The 16,532-nt window shown below is 42.5% G+C and overlaps 1 protein-coding gene and 1 pseudogene across 2 annotated transcripts; both read right to left on the bottom strand.

Moving 5' to 3' along the window:
• Positions 1-312: 312 nt before the first annotated feature.
• LOC116256566 (uncharacterized) lies at positions 313-4,735 on the bottom strand. 2 transcript variants are annotated; one of them, XM_031632965.2, is made up of 3 exons: positions 4,603-4,735; positions 1,077-2,724; positions 313-908 (listed from the first exon to the last, which is right to left on the bottom strand). In XM_031632965.2, exons 2-3 carry the CDS (start codon positions 2,498-2,500, stop codon positions 677-679), a joined length of 1,656 nt encoding a protein of 551 aa, XP_031488825.1. In that variant the 5' UTR covers positions 2,501-2,724; positions 4,603-4,735; the 3' UTR covers positions 313-676. The 2 variants fall into 2 exon arrangements, with proteins under 2 accessions (XP_031488825.1, XP_031488826.1); XM_031632966.2 differs by having other exon boundaries at positions 1,077-2,720; positions 4,603-4,693.
• A 4,859-nt stretch (positions 4,736-9,594) lies between these two features.
• LOC116256594 (rhomboid-like protein 19) lies at positions 9,595-14,453 on the bottom strand (annotated as a pseudogene).
• Positions 14,454-16,532: the final 2,079 nt, after the last annotated feature.

Here is a 16,532-nt window from a genome sequence, read left to right as displayed (position 1 = left end):
CCCACTTGATGTGCGCAGTACGCAAGGCTGCTAACCAAAAGCCATCGGCACGTGAGAAGCATAATACAACCATGCCATGGACGCATCGACAACAGATTTACTACCACACACACACAATTACCCAATTAATCTCAGATACTTCCTTCCACGCACATTACCTACATACATTAACGGAGCAGAATATGTTATTGCATATACCGGTGCCAGAGCAGCAAATTAGGTCTAAACTAAAAAAGAATCAATGGTTTCATTTGTCATCGGAAAAGGAGCAGCTGCATCATCGACATCACCTCAATCTCAACCTCCAAGAAGAGAAAAAAAACGTTTCTTCACTATCTGAATTTACAAGGAATTACGATTAGTTACTGTGAGAATGGGGGGGAGGGTACGTATCCCTGGGCAGACATCAAAGCATTATTAGCCTGCAGGAACAGGAAAAAGAAAGGAAAAAACAAAAGCACACAACCGCTGTCTCAGCAGTGCAAAAGAAAGCTACCGAGGACAGACATTGTAGGTGCAGCTCTACATACGGCACGCTACCAATGAACCAGCTTTCCTTCACTTAGACAGAGAGGGGGACCAACTGATTGCAATGCGCGGCCTAGAGCAACAGAGCGCGTGATCACCTCACCACCTGATGGCATTTTCTTCTTCCAGACAAGTTGGATGGAAAATTCTAAGCTTCGTCCAGTGGGAAGCAGGTGTCTTCGCCGCCCGTGTTCCACAAGAAATGAGCGTAGTTCCCAGCGTAGAAAGTGTTACTAGGATCAGCGCCAATCGCTTCCAAGAACGTCTCCTCCGCCAGGGAGAAATCCTTGCGAGCCAGCCACAAGAAGTTCGCGTATCGAACGAGAGCTTCTGCATCAACAGGCTCTGCCCGTGCAGCTCTCTGGAAGTACTCTTCCGCTCTGCAGCATTGTTGGGCACAGAACAAAGAAAATCCGAACGGCTTAATGACTTGTAAAATCAAAGAAGAAGAGAACCGATTAAGATTTACATTGAGAGTAAGTAAGTTGGCCATGGAGAGGGGAACAGTGTGTTCTGTTCTTTAATTTTTTAACGGCAGAAAAGCGTACCTGTCATGGTCATGGACAACGAGGTAGAGAAACTGCGCGTAGTTGGAGAGGAGCAGAGGATTGTTGGGCTCCTGCTCTATGGCATTCTGGTACATGAGCTGCGTTCGTATATAGGCCGTGAGGTCGTCGGGCTTGATCTCAGCGACCACAGGAGCAACCAGAGCTCGGGCAGTCTCACGGTCAAGAGCCTGCCCTCTAGAAGTTGCCTGCATCTTCGACGCCTCCTCCACCATCGAAGTCCATAGCGTCCACTCGTCCTCTCCTGACGCAATGCCGCTGCCGGAGCTCGTTGGATTTCCGGTGAGCGATGACGAGTCGAACAGAAGCTCCCTCTCGAGCCTGTTTTCGCCACCGTCTGTCCCACCAGCCACCGGCGGTGCTCTTCCGGTGCCACCACCGGAGGCTCCGCCGATAGAGAGTACCTTTCCGGCTGATTTATAGAAAGTACCGGATTCGAATTTCGGGCTTTTGTGCTCGGAGAGCGTGGAGGCGGAGACGGCGACTGAGGCCGCCGGAGTGGGCCGAGCGGTCGCGGCGATGGCGGTGTTGTGGCCCATGGAATGGACGGTGAAATTGGCTAGGAGGATCATGACGTACACCATGAGAGTGGGGGTGCAGGAGAAGACCTGCTGGAAAAGCCACACGAAGGAAGCATGGATTTCTTTCTGGACGTTCTCGACGATCTCATGAAGGTCTTCGTAGAAGAGGAGCTGCCGGATTCGCAGGGTGTAGCTCTGTAGCTCCCTGATCATGAACACCATGGACGAAAACGCTCTCTTCACCGAACAGTAGGCCGACTCGCTCACTCCACCTTGGTAGTGTCCCTGGCCCTTCCCCTTCCCCTTCCCCTTCATCATCTGGGAAGACAGGGACATCTCATCGATCTCTTCCCCTAGCCCTCCCCCTGGCCACCGGATACCCATCCATTGCTTCGCGACCACTGCGTCAAATAATTGACTAACAGAGTCTGGCCTATCGTCAGCAACGCCGGGCCCCGATCGCGTGTCGCCGGTGGTGCCTCCGGCGTCATCGTCATCAGAGAGCCTGAAATTGAAGGCCAAATCCTGAAGTTGCCTCATGAACTCCTCTTCTGAGAAATTCTGAGGCGCAGCATTGCACGTCCACCGGAGGGGGCTGCTCCGGCCATTTGGTTGATCGCAGGACCTGGATTTGGACACCCTAGCCGGCTTTCCGAATAGAGAGGATCGGCCCAAGCTTCGGCAAATCAGGCGGGCGCCATCTCCGCCGGTTCTCCTTTTCCAAGGGGAGGAGAAGGAAGAGGAGTAGGAGGAGGAACAGGGGGAGGAGGAAGAAGAAGGCGATTTCGCTCTCTGGTCGAACAAGGAGACAGCAGAAGCGAACGTCTGTGAGCAGGAGGAGTGGCAGAAACGGAAGCGGGCGGTCGTCGCCATCTTCACTTCCATCGCGCAATGTCTCGGTCTTCTTCCCTTCTCTTGTTGCTGAAGAAGAACAGAACAGAAAGGACGCAAGCCCTTGCCTTCGCCTGCCCCCCCTCCCCTCCCCCTCCCCTTTGTGGTTGAGAGCGAGAGAAGGCGCGGGGGGCGAAGAGACACCGCCTTTCTGCCTCCCTGATTCCGGATCTGCGCTGCGACTCTCTCCTTTCTTCCCTCACAAAGAAGCAGCCTTCCTTTTCAACCCAAAAAAAACGCGGCTCCCATCAGACATCAGTCCTTGCGATAATAAAAATGAAGAGGAAAATATCGGAGAAAAAGCCGATAAAAAGGAGAACTAGATACAAAACAAAAGTTGGGGACAAAAAATCACAGTAACAAATTGCAATATCAGAGAAAAAAGAAAAAGAAAAACAGTCAGAGTCTTCACCTATGGTGTAGACAAGAAGGGAAAAAGAAAATTTCATCTTGGAAAACAAATTTTTGTTTTGACGGCTAAAAAAAAAAAAGTTTAGCAAAAGCCTCTCTCTTTCAAAAGCTGTTTTAGTTCAAAAGGTCTAATAAGTATGCGCGTGATTTTCTGAAAGGCAATCTGGGGCTGCCTCTACCGCTCGTTTTTGCTAATCGTGAAGTTAAATTGCCTTTTCAATGGAGGCTTCTCGACCATGGAGTCAAATTGGCCGAGCCATTGCTAGTCGTATATGCAACAGAAAGCTGAAGCGGGGAATTACATCAATGCACAAAAATTTAAGTTTCTTTCTTTCTAAATTTAGGTATGCAGTTCTAATGTTCGTGATATGTCACTCCGAACAAAAATGTGCAACTCTACTTTTACAAGTCGAATTTTTAAGTTTACTTTGCGATAGCGAACTTGCACATCACTTTAAAAAGAGACAATACCTTATGAGCTAGGAATCTTCCAAATTTATTGGTTTTCTTTCCCCCACAAAGGCTTACTTAGTCAAACAAATTCATTCGAAAGCTTGTTCCTGCAAGATTTGTTGAAAAATGAAACATCTAAAATTTCTGAAAAGTTTAGCCTTTTGTGCAATTGGATTGACAAGCAACTGTTCCCCTGAAGTTGAGGCCTAAAAGCCATTGTGTGCGCTCTCAGTTGGAAGAACGAGTTGCGCGGGATACTACCCGCTTTCTTACATTTCTGATACACTAAATCTCTCTCTCCCTCTCACACACACAAACACACATCTGGTGTTTCCGGATCTGGACTCAGTTATTCTGCATGCATGAGATTCTTTGAAGAACCTTATTTGGACCATTGTTTGTGTCTAGCTCAAATTCTTGAGATTAGATTAATTGGGTTCTGGTTCCGCTGCATTTCATCTGAAAAAAATTGCAACGGAGGGCTGATTCTCGTTACATACAAAAGGAAAAATTGTACAAACCATTAGTTTTTACGGTGTGTAACAAAAAAACTCGCTTACGTTTAAATTCCGTTTATTCAACTGCCTAAATTACATGCAACATGAGCAACTGTTCAATCAATCAAAGAAATCAAAAGTTACAACGCATTTTTGTTAAAAATAAATATCAACCAAAAAGAGCAAACGTTTTCGAGGTGCATGCTTATACTACTGCTGTTCCATTCTTCAATAGGCAGTGTACAACGGAAGGCGTTAAACCCATAGGATTGAAATCGCCCCCAAGAAAAATCAGTACTTGTTCAAATTCAACTTGAAAAGTTGTCAACAGTTACCTGTCTTACCATGATATAGTGGTGAAAAAATCGACAAATAAAATTCATCAATTTCTTGGATGGACGATTTTGTGTGCCAAAATTTCCTCTCTAGGCGTTCCAATGAATAAAGAAACAAAAGACTGGAGTGAAAACCTTAATAAAAGAAAAGAAACCTCCTAGATTTCCAATACATATACGAACAGGTGAACTTTGAGCACCACAATCAGCCTGCAGAAGGGAATTTTATCGACGCACCCACAAAACCAAGCTATTCATCCGAATCTTGCTTTTAAAGCAGGCCTACACGAACTGCAGACTTCATCTCCAATTTACAGGAGACACAACGGCCAAATTAACAGCCCCTTCGGTGAAACGCAGAGACAGAGACAAACGGAGGGAGAGAGGGGCAGAAACTTACCGGAGCTACGCCGGAGACACGCGAGGTATGAGGCTCACCGCCTTCTCCGAGTGGCTGTAGAGTCTGTAGTCCATGCGCCCCTACGGATCGCCCTCCACAATATATATCTATATGTCCGCTTACGTATACTGCGAGAGTACGTAGAGGGAAGGATTACAGGTAGAAGGCTCGTATCCGAAGGGGACGACTACGGATGGGGCCGGCCAGTGGAACCGTCGGATTGTCCGGTATCTTGGAATGAGCGGACGGCTTTCTGGACGGGGGTTGCAGATATTTATGTGAGAAGGCGACGTTTTTGGCGCCACCATTGCCACGTCCTCCCTCGTCGACGTGCCAATCCAACCCTCAAGCCGTCATCTTCCGCGCGTTCTTCGTCGTCTTCCCCATTAAAAAAAAGCGCCTACCCAGTCCACCATGGCCCAGATTCCCTCGTATTCCGGCGACGCACCACGGTGCTCGCTCCGTAGAGGGATTATTCGGGACTTGAGATCGACTACTGTCCATGTTAATACTTTTTAGTAAAATGATGGAAGTGAGCTGCCTGACCCAAAAAGGGAGAGCAGAGGCGTTGTGGCCGCTCTTCCCTTAAAAAATGGGAAACGAGCAATGAGGAAACGATTGGCTGGGGTTTAAATTAAAACAGCTTTTGCTTTTGGAGGATTAATTGGAGTTAGATGAGAAATTATCTCCTCTCAACTTCTTCTCTTGGAATTAAACAACCAAGGTTATGATTTTCTTTTGCTCCAAGTCGCACGCCTTCCTTTTGTTTCTCATTCTGCTTTTTATCTGCTTCTGGTTGGCAACATCGTTGTTCCTCGCCCTTATAGCACCAACTGCGAGTGTGTTTATAGCACCAACTGCGAAGGAATTGATTAGGGTATGCAACATTATCTTGTTTTTTAAAGTCAAATGGTCACTTCTAAGTTCTAATCCAACCAAGGGTGTAGGTAGGTGGGAACGTTATAAGATACCTTGGCATGTTGGTTCGTCTGCGGGCTTGGCTTCCAGTTTATTTTAAAATATTTCAAAATCCCAAGCCCTTCAGTATCTAAATACAACCAATCAGATGGGTGTGGTTCTTCCGCTCCACGTATTTGACCTTACGGTATAGCGTCTGAACCTCTCCTATCCCAAAATCCAACCAATCCGATAATTAAATAGCGTTTTTCTGAACAGAAAGCTCTTGTTTTTCAATTTTATTTTTTTTTAATTACTTTTGTGTTTCTTTGTTTGAGGGCTAATGGTTTCCATGGCTGCACGTTGTGACGGTCCCCAAAAAAAATGTTTTCGACATCCACTTGCACTGGGCTTTTTGGGAAACAGTAAATGGCTCAAGATACTGCAAAATTAAGCATCAGGACTTGCACAATCAGAACACATCTTATGATTACAAGTTAGAAGAACATGGCTTTAAATTTAATGAAACATCAGACGAACATATGATGGTTGACGAGTTGATAAATTAAGCATGGCTACCAATTGTTTCACAGCACCATTTGAATTTCTTAATCAAGGAAGCTTGGCCAAAGTTGGCTTCGCCCTTGCTCTCAAAATCTAGCTTTTGATCGCATGCTTGAGTCTTCAAAGTAGAGAGTTTTTATATCTTCATAATAATTTTCCTTTTTTTCTTTTGCGCTGTATATTATCTTGCAACGGTAAGGCCAGAGAGCATAGGTTTGGTCTCTCAAACAAACATGATGGGTTGCATTCCGAACAAGTCGCTCAGAAGGAAGTTGGACGCCATTTAATAGTGGGGACAGGAGAGGAGTTCATGGATCTGAAGAACTGAATTGTTCCTCAGACTTTTGGTCTCTCCGTTCGGTGTCCATAACATGACGGACGTAGCTGAAGGGAGGCCTGGCCTACTGGAAAATCGTCAACTCGGTACTTAGATTCAAGCAGCTGTGGGCATGCAGTGTCAGAAAGCTCAAATAGACATATTCTTGCAAGTCATGAATGATTCATCTGGGACAGCCAGCATCCCTGGCTTTTCATAACATTTCATTCTCTTATTAGCATTCATTTGTCAAAAGTCACCTTTAATTTGACGTGTGGCGATCGGTTTTTCATACCCGTTTTCTTATGACTGGTTAGACATATTCGTCCCTTTCCTTTTAGACATATTCGAGAAACACAACCCCATGGGCACAAGCTATCCACTTGGCCGAATTAATGTGTAGCAACACTAACCTTACGTTATCTAATATCGTCGTCTATGTTCTCTTTCTCAAGGGAAGGAGCTCCGTGTTTGCAAAAATATCATGCCATGGGAGGCGAAGGAGAAGGGAGAAGGAGATGGAGATGGAGAAGGAGAAGGAGAAGTAGAGCGTCGGCTCATTTCACTACTATTTGGGCCCATCGCTTTGTTTTCAAGTTATTAGCAGCGTGCCCAGCGCATCCTGACCCTTCTTCTTCTTCAATATTAATTGCAGGGTGGGCCAACCACCGATTTGGCGTTGCTCAACGCGGCTCTTTTCTTTTTAGTTTTCTTCATTGTATTTTATTTGTTAAACGATGCATCGACTAAAAGTTTAAATTGCGTGGTCAAGACGACGATACAACTGTTGCAGCTAAAGCCTTGTGGCCTTCAATTCGCGTGAGAAAATATCTGTGAAGATGAACTGCCGAAAATCAGAGAAAGAGGAGCAGCCTCGCGCATCGACGGCTCGGATCAGTGGTGCCTTTGACCACTGTCCTAAGCGAAATCCACATCTTAATTGCCCGGTAGCTCACTAACTTGGATCTTAATTCATTTTTTATGATCATCAACTTTTTTTTTTTTTTCTTTTTGGTTTTGTTACCGTTGGGCTAACCATGGGCTGCATCTAATCTATTAAGCTTCTGTAACCAGAAAGAAAAACAGTGCTTCTAAAGAGATTCATTTAACATCTTCGCTTTACAGATGTGAAACAGCAACCGTGAATGATGAAGTTGCTTTACAGTGGGATTTTCGTCGGCATTCGATCGTCCCTATTATCTATGATAGACGTATGGCAACACCCCTTAGTTATAATTTTAGGTTGCTCCGGGGAAAGACAGACAGAGGCGACGCGATCCCCTCGATGGATTCACGTGGTTTGTGGGATGATGATCGGGGGAATGCGTACATAGATGGTTCTTGGACTTCCATTCTCCTGCGTCCTTATCTCTTCACCATCATCTCTCTCTCTCTCTCCCTACCTTATATATGTTACATGCGTACAGCGACAACCTTACATACCCATCTTCAGAAATTCTTTCTTTGCAATTGCAATTGATAGAGAGGGGATGTGGCAGGAGACTTGGATCTCATGGGGGGGACATGAAAATGGGATAAGATCCAACCGCCACTCGACACGTAGGGCAACGCCTTATCCATCATCTCCTCTCGCTTCTAATTCAGCGTCACTCGTGAGAGGGATGGTGACCATATTACTTCCTTCCTTCAAAGCCCGCCCCATGAATTTCCTGGCCACCCAATTCTCACTTCAGCATTTCTCGTCAACTTTTTCAATCTCCCTCCTTTTTCTTTTTTTGTTCCCTGGTCGGGTTAATTTTATCCACAACTAGTAAAACGACCGAGAGAATTAGAGAAACTTGCTGTGTTGCTCATGCCCAAACTACATATAGCTTCCGCCGGACCTGCAATATGAATTCTTTGCCTGCTACATTAAAACCCGTCCGACAGTACTGCATGCTCCGTTTAAAATCTTTCTTGCATTAAAAAAGCAACTCATGTGTGTAAGCATATATACTTGATTCACTTCCTTTACTTCTACTCGTATACAACGAGTTGGGAGAGCGAATATATTATATTTTTCCATGAAAATGGAGTTGGGAGACAGGACTTTGGGATTCGAGTTGCGTTTAAATGAATAATATTGTACGGCCCACATACATTGGAAAGATGGGACTGTTTATCTGGGCAAATTAAATAAACAAGCCTCAAAGCGCGCCCCCTTTGGCGAGTGATTGGTAGCTACCCACCCACTGGCCTAAGTCAATCAACAGGCAGCAAGAGGAGGCGACTCGACTGGATCTTATCATTCTCATCACGACAAATGCAAGTTTACCACTTTTCTTTGTAGGCAAACTGGGCCGACCCAATTGCAAATTTTTTGTTTTTCTCTTTTTTCTACGAAAATCGCGTTTCCGGAGGCAACATATATATATATATGGCCTTCATTTATTCTATCTGCTTGCAATGTTCCATTTTAGAAACGTTAAAAATAGAAGACGACCTGTTGGCCATAGCCTAAAATATAAGTTCTCTTTTTTGCAATTTTTTTCATATGGACCTCAAGTTTACCTCAACTGTCATATTAAGGCGAAGTATCAGTCACCACGAAACTAGGGAATGATGACGCCATTTTCATAACGACCATTTTAACTCAGAAGGATAATATTGCGAATTGTAAGGCTTAAACTTATCATAATTAAACTTGAGGTACTTTTTTGACAGCCGTTGGTAAAAGTTAAGGTCGCATCAAGATAATAAATAAGGAACACTTTGGGCTCCTATCAAGAACAGAACAAGAAAACACTAGGCTTGTCTTTCAAATTGCAGTAGAGAATGGCGGATATAGTAAACCACCTTTTCTAATTCTCTCGCTCTCTCCTCGTTCCAACAGGATTGATTGTTTAGGACCGCTAAAACATGCAGGAGAAAGAAATGGCATCTTTTTCGAAAGATCTGGCTGTTCACCACATGCAAGGCCGCGTGATAATGACCGAGCTTATATGAGAATTACAGCATATCCTGTTGGTCGGCTTCTCGCTCATGTCCCCACCATCATGGCTAAGTCTAGATGAAACGGTAGCATGAGTTACATATCCGCCACTCTACTCTGCGGAATGTTTAGCTATGTATGCAATGGTTCAGCATTTTATTGAACTTCATGTAAGTGCTTCACGTTACCTTGCTTGGGCTCCTATAGTAACGTTGTACTGTCTCCGTTTCTCTCTCCACCCTCGCACATAACTAGTGCGTGTATTTAAATGAAGCAAACCTGACTAGCAGAGTCCAGAGGGAAGAGCAGATAAACTCAATTCTCCGGTTTCCCTGGAAAGCAAGACTTTGTTAGAAACCATTAGCCCCATTCCCATTAAGTGGAAGTTGCCACGCAATGCCTCAGAAAGACAGAATTGAATACTGAAGCACCGTGCTACATAAGCTACAAAAGGGTACGGCATGGATAATTGCAAATGTGAAAGCACAGGGGAGGAACACGAACCCACAGAGGTGTAATCAACTCTTATCTCCAAAAACCAGGGTAACAGAACGGGGACCTTCCGACGTCTGCAAGAGGTGCATGCAGAAATTACTCCCAAGTCGATAAAGGTTAACACCAGACAGCATGTAAACGCACGAGAAGGCACAAGGAACTAGAAACAAAAGGTAAACAAAGCGAAATGCAAAAAACAAGCAAATAATGAGAGAGAAAGAGAGAGAATTGCAGAAGTCAGTGTGAAATAAAAGATAAATTCGAAGCTCGCCTTCCTTCTAGACGCCTCAATAGAGTCAAGTCCAGGCAACGGAGTACCCCCACACATGACCTCTGGGCTGATTAGACGCACGATATCTTCCACACAGCAAACGTAAGAGAACAGAAGAAACAGAATCTACAAGTGGACTGCAACGGCTAGCAGGAAAAGTCATCGCCGTAAACAACAGAAGTGAAGCGTATTCTAGTTCAATGTTTTAAAGTAAGCAAAAATTACGAAATTTAAATACAGTACCGTAAAAATTCAGGGAAGAATGTGGCAAAAGCAAACTCATAACTTGGATCCCCTTTCAGTATCCCCCTTAAGACTTGTCTCTGGCTTTCTATGAAGATATCTCAAGTAGATCCAACTCATGTCTGTACCGAATATTACAACCAGAAGGCACATCAAAGAATCCACCACAAAGAAGCTTACAATCGTTCATGCCAATATTCAAAGTGATGGCAACCACTGAAAAGTTTGTCACAGATACAAAAACATAGAAAATGTCATTCAGTCAACTTGAAACCTCGGCAAACAGAAGTAGAGAAGAGTCTAACCTTTGCCTTAATCTTCAAAAGGAAAAATATTTGAAGTTCTTGATCTGGTAGAATTTGCTTAACACCCACATGAAAACCTGAAAGGACAGCTTGAACCCAGATATAGGGTCATAGCTGCCAAAAAAAAAAAAAAATTAAATTAATGCTGCAGATGGTTGTCTATTCGGCTGATAGCCAGGAGAGTCTTCTCCACAAACGGTAACAACATTTGCAACAAGTCATCTCATAAGGATAGTTATTAATTAATACTTTATTTGTGTGTTGAACCTGATCAAGAGTCAATTTCTGAGCTAATTAATTCCAAGTGTGTACGGACACATGCATGTGTATAACTTAGTTGCCTATAGAGTCAGACATACAGCACTTGCAGTTCTTTCAACCTCGTCACTATTTCCAACTAATGGAGAAGTCAACAGATAATTCAGGAAAGTTGTCAAGAAATCATACCTTCTCAGAAATATTCCCCATGTTTTAATTGGCCTCCAGTAGAACCATTCGTTTATATAACTCACAAAATCATATATCCATCCTTTGCTTTAACAATTGCTCTCAAGCAAGAGGACCTAATGATAAAAACCCTCTAAAACAGGTTACAAGCAAAAAAAGGTCACACCCGTTCAGCAAAATCAGAAAGCAGGATATATTGGAGGAACAAGAATAAGAGAAACAGATCAGATCAAGTGTATGGAACAATAACCTGCACAGGTGGAGACAATGTGTCCATTCTTAAACTTCTAGATAGATGGTTTCACAAACATACAACTACCTACCACTTCTAAAATGCATTAACACATTGGAAGAAATAAACTACAAAGCTAATCAATTTCTGAAATAGATTCATAAAGTCTTTTATTAGGAATCAAACATCTCCAATATGCAATCATGACATTAAATGGCTCTAATAAAGTAAAAGTGTTCACAGTAAATTTATGATCCTTAATCCCCGTAGCATAGCTGGATACCTGCTAACCTCCCTCATGTGCCTCCATGGAAAGTAACATTCGTATTGATATATAGGACCTTGAAAAGCAAAGCAAGCATGAAAGGGTGCATACACATGCAAATATTCACATGCATAGATACAAGTTTCCAGAGATGTTCACCTCTGCACAAACAAACGTATTTCTGCATATCAAGCACTATAAATGTATGAACACCCCACTATGCATGCATTGAATAAGTGCACACCCAGAAAGGAAAGGGAAACGAGAAAAGTTTAAAAAAACAACAATCTGAACTTCTAGAGCTGTCTAAGCTGATAAAAAAATGTAACAGAGAGGGAGTGAATAGAAAAACATGCATCCCAGAATATATTGGGAGTACCTCTTGACACTTACAGGAAGCTTTCTCTCCTTTTTATATAGTATAGAGCAATAGTTATGATGAAGACACAAATTGATGTTAATAGATTAACTACAAAAATGAATTTCAGGAACTCCCTTGAACCTCATCTAGGCTCTAGCAGCTTTCCAACGAAAAGAACAGCAAGTATGCTGATAACCAACTGCGAACCAAAGCATTAAACATATCAAGCAGCAAGTTTCCTATGATAACTGAAATGTGAATGAACTTCAACATGAATGATGATAATAGCAAGTTTACGTATTTTGATCAACCTTTTAACTGTTACCACACCCTCCAGGCCAGCCGCCCCATAACCAATTATTCAGAGAGGGTCTTCAGTAGAGAGAGAGAGAGAGAGAGAGATTGCAATGACATTGCAAAGGATCCAACATAAAGTAGGGAACATAACCACGATACAAGAGATAAGCAAGCAAATTAACAGAAAACATCAGTAAGATGTAAGGAGATGATTCAACTCTTCACGAGTGAAAGTGAAAGCCCCAAAAACATGTGCAGCTAGTCCATGATCCCATGAGTCTTATCAAACATGAATTAGCTTAAACAAACTGGAGGAAGTAGTATCAATCTTCAAGCTTGTATTAGTCATGCGCGATGCCACTAAGCTTATGAATGAAAAGTTGCGTAACAAATTGGCGAAAATAACCATCAGTTTTAAGCTTGGATTAATCCTAAGAAAATTTGTTTCAACTCCCAATATCCATGCTGGCTATCAGGAAAAAGAAGCTAAAAGTATTTGTGATCTGGAATAGATACAAATAATGGCGACGGCTTCTCAGAAAACAAGTATGTGTCAGAAATATACTTACTTGGTAGAACAAAAAAATGGAACCGACAAAAAAAGAAAAAAGAGAAATCATAGCATCTTTCTTAAGGGCATTCGGAGCATCAAACCATAGCATCACATGAATAAACAATTTTCAACGGAAGTTGCAATTAAGGAAGATAGATGAGTTGAGTTAAAGCATTATGAAAATGAAAAAGGACATGTTTCATCATATTCTTTTAATTACCATGAGAAATAGAAAATAACATTCTGTAAATTCAAGAGAACATGCACTCATTTTACTATTGTACTCGTACTCCAAGGTCGATTCCAATCCTTCAATAAGTTTTGACTCCAAGACCAATTCACATGGTGCAAAACGATGAACAAAAAAAGCAGAACCAAGCTGCAGACAAATGTAAATATACTGCAATCTAGATCTTAGCCCCAGATCTAACCTTTACACGCATCCTCAAAAGTTCTATCTACCAATCTAGAACACACTCCATTTTACTAACACATTACAAAAAGAGTGAAAGCAACGCCGTTCATACATCTTCCAGGAAATCCTTGAGCATAAAATGGACTGCCATCCTATAGCGGAAGTGAAGCAAAAGCAAGTGACGAAATATGAAATTCATTACTTTGTCTTTACAGGGGACCAAAAAATAGAGCAGGAAAATGGAAATGGCGCGTTAAAACAGAAGCCGATGTATATATTAACCAAATTACTGTTCGTTATTTTTCTCATAAATGGCGATTGAGCAAGATGATTATGGTCATTGTCCTCAGTGGATGATAAGTATTTCCAAAATATTGATTAGTAAATTATTTTAATATTTTTTGTCAAAAAAGGGTTGTTTTTGGGTTCGTTGGAAAAGATGAGAGTCTTGTTTTGTTTTGTTGTGATACAAAAGGTGAAGGCCAAAAAGTTTAACGGCGCTTCGTAAATTTTTCTTCAAATCATTTGAAGCCTTTTAGAGGTACGAAGGGAAAATGGGATTTACATCTTGATCAGACGGCGGCAGGCGGGTGCCGTTCCCTCCCATCAGGGGCATAAAACCTTTCCACAACTCCTCCTATGTTTATCTTTCTTTAAAATATTAAAATGCGGTAAACGTGTTGAAATCAAGGGAATTACTGGTCCACCCCTTATCTCGCCTCATCACAAATTAAGATTATCATCTGCAGGACCGTAGGTGTTGTATCTGATTTAGTTGTATTATTCTGTCACAACAACTTGCTTTTAATTGGAGTTTTTGAAAACTGAAACAGTGGTTGGAGTGACAGATAGAATCTCAGCATGCAAGAACGAAGGAGAAATGCACAATTAGATCAAGGGAATCATGGGCAACAGTTGAGCCATGGTGAAGCTGAAATTGCCGTGTTGTCAGAAGAAATACTCAAAAACTGGTCTATTGTACAACTGCATCCTTACATTGTGAAGCAGGCATCCTCATACTGTGTGCACGTAGGCCGGCACCTTGTTAAGATATTATAGTTCTGTGCCAAATGGCTACCACCAACTGTGGTTGCCAGATGAAGTCGATGCCCCAAAGAGCCACTCGGTCAGGCAACCATTTGGCGGATTTCTCTTCAAGAAAGTTGCTCCAAAGCTGGTCCGAGGCATGGCTGCTCAAGGTGGTGCAGTTGTTTCTGCCGTTTGAGTGGCCATAATCGAATCCGAGGGTAATGGTCATCGCTTGTTAAGTTCAGCCTAACCTACGCACAAAGGGGTAAGTGCTTCTTGAACCCAAAGTGGTCAGCACGATACAGGAGGGACCTGGGCAGTACATGAATTCGAACCTCATCTGTGACCGGTTATGAGATTGGTCCGGCTGTGCTTGACATGTTGAAGGCTCTTGGAGTTCAAGCGACCTATAAACAATCTGACAATCTTTTTTCAAAAGATGTCCTGAAGTTCCAAGTCAAGAACACATCATGTGAGCATTTGCGCAATGATGCGAGGAAGAAAAAAATAACATTTTGATTAGTTTTTCCTAGGAAAAGAAAGCATTGCGATTCCAGAGGAAACGTTTAATCAAGAAAGTGGTTTTAGATTGTAAGGAACCGGGAAGATAGGCGATGAAAACCGAGGACAGTTAAGTATTGAAGGTTGGCGAGCATGCATGAAAGAAGAATGACACCATTTGGAGAAGAATGACACCATTTGGATTGGCAGTTGACTATGAAACAGATGAACAAAGAAAATCCAATCCAACACCACGTAGCCACCTCATAGACTTCACTAAATACCTAGTCTTGAATAGAGTGAGACAACCGCGTGCAATACCTAGGTACAAGAGGAACTCTGAAAATCATCAAGAAACGGCCTCAACTGTACATAATGCAGGCAATCAGTAGACTTTCAACAGTGGCAGACATGACACAGAAGCTGCGCAAAATGGTAATCGCACTATACGAATGCGATCTAAATGCAGTTAAGTACATAAAGGCCGAATATCCCGACATACGTAAACTTGCAAATATGGCCATCTGGATAAGAAGTTAATATTACTGGCTCAAGTCTTTTATTAAGAAAATAAATAGCTTGGACCAATCTGGTTTCCTTGAGAAATCCTATCAAAACTAGTAAATTACCTTCCTTATATGGCTGTCCACTAAATCCTGACACTTGAAAAGATTACCAGTTCTAGTTCACACCCAAACTGCAATACTTTGCATCTGAGGTGAGGTGACAAATAATCTCAAGCAAAGACGCCAATAACTCCAAAAGTCTTTGAAACTTTCCCAATGTCATCTGCTGCAAAGTAACTTCACCGTACATTTGCTCTTCATCCTCCATTAAATCAGCAAAATATTAAAATATTTTTTTGAAACATAACAAAACACGCAGACACAATACATATCAAGAAAATCAAATATGATCGTTATGGTAATAATCACAATATTTTTGCAAGCTTCTCAAAGAATCTTTGTTTTTTTGCATATGTTATATGTTATTGCCTAGCGGATTGAATTGGTTCTTCCGAATCCTACAAAATCAGGGAGTAAACATTGGAAAACGTATACTGAATTCAGAAGTAAACTAAAACTCTTAGACACGTCTAGTCTCTTTATGAGCATTAAGATCTCGATGGTTGAACGTGAGATTCATAAACCAAACAAACTTGAGATTTGGGTGTCGGTTGATTACTTTACAGCCTTACTGGAATACTTTCCGCTTTCTCTCGGAAATTTGCGCCTTTGCTTTTAGTGCTTTGACGTCATCTCTCAACGCAAGGGGGAAGAGAATAGAAGGTTGGATGGACTTCACAAGTTAATTAATAAAAATAACTTTGGACTTGCGAAAGCCCCCATCTCTGCCTTAACATGCAAGCATCGTCGGTCAGTTTTTCCACTCTTTCTCTTGGACACCAAGGAAGCACACAATTCAATATTTTAAAGGAAAAAGTAAATGGATAAAGTCGCTTAGGCGAGAGGGTGGTGGATGACACAGCATTACCATTCATGAAAGGGCATGAGGGACACGTCAACATCACGATCGGCTTTCCGGTTGTTCTAAATTTCTAGATGGTTGTGGACTTTAATTTAGCTAAGAAGAAGGGACCAAGAAACACGTAGTGATCAGACTCGGACCAACTAACCCTTTTTAAGAAAAAGTAATCGAAATGGACTCTGAGCATATGCCAGCAAAGGTACTCCATCTCCAATACGACAGGCGCCCCCGCCGCCTGACCATTGCCGAGTCAAGGCAGGCAGGTTCGTTGGCCGAAATTTTCCATCGCCCCGACGAACCTGCAGCAGGCCCCCCAAAA

This window comes from Nymphaea colorata, chromosome 6 (assembly GCF_008831285.2).
Source record: "Nymphaea colorata isolate Beijing-Zhang1983 chromosome 6, ASM883128v2, whole genome shotgun sequence".
NCBI classification, from domain to species: Eukaryota; Viridiplantae; Streptophyta; class Magnoliopsida; order Nymphaeales; family Nymphaeaceae; genus Nymphaea; species Nymphaea colorata.
This window is presented reverse-complemented; position numbering and strand designations above follow the sequence as displayed.

Bases quoted from the DNA above. Each gene is read 5' to 3' on its own strand.
- LOC116256566 (XM_031632965.2), bottom strand. From the start codon at position 2,500: ATGGAAGTGAAGATGGCGACGACCGCCCGCTTCCGTTTCTGCCACTCC. The intron at 909-1,076 runs GTACGCTTTTCT...ACAATGCTGCAG, and splicing joins GTTGTCCATGACCATGACAG to AGCGGAAGAGTACTTCCAGA.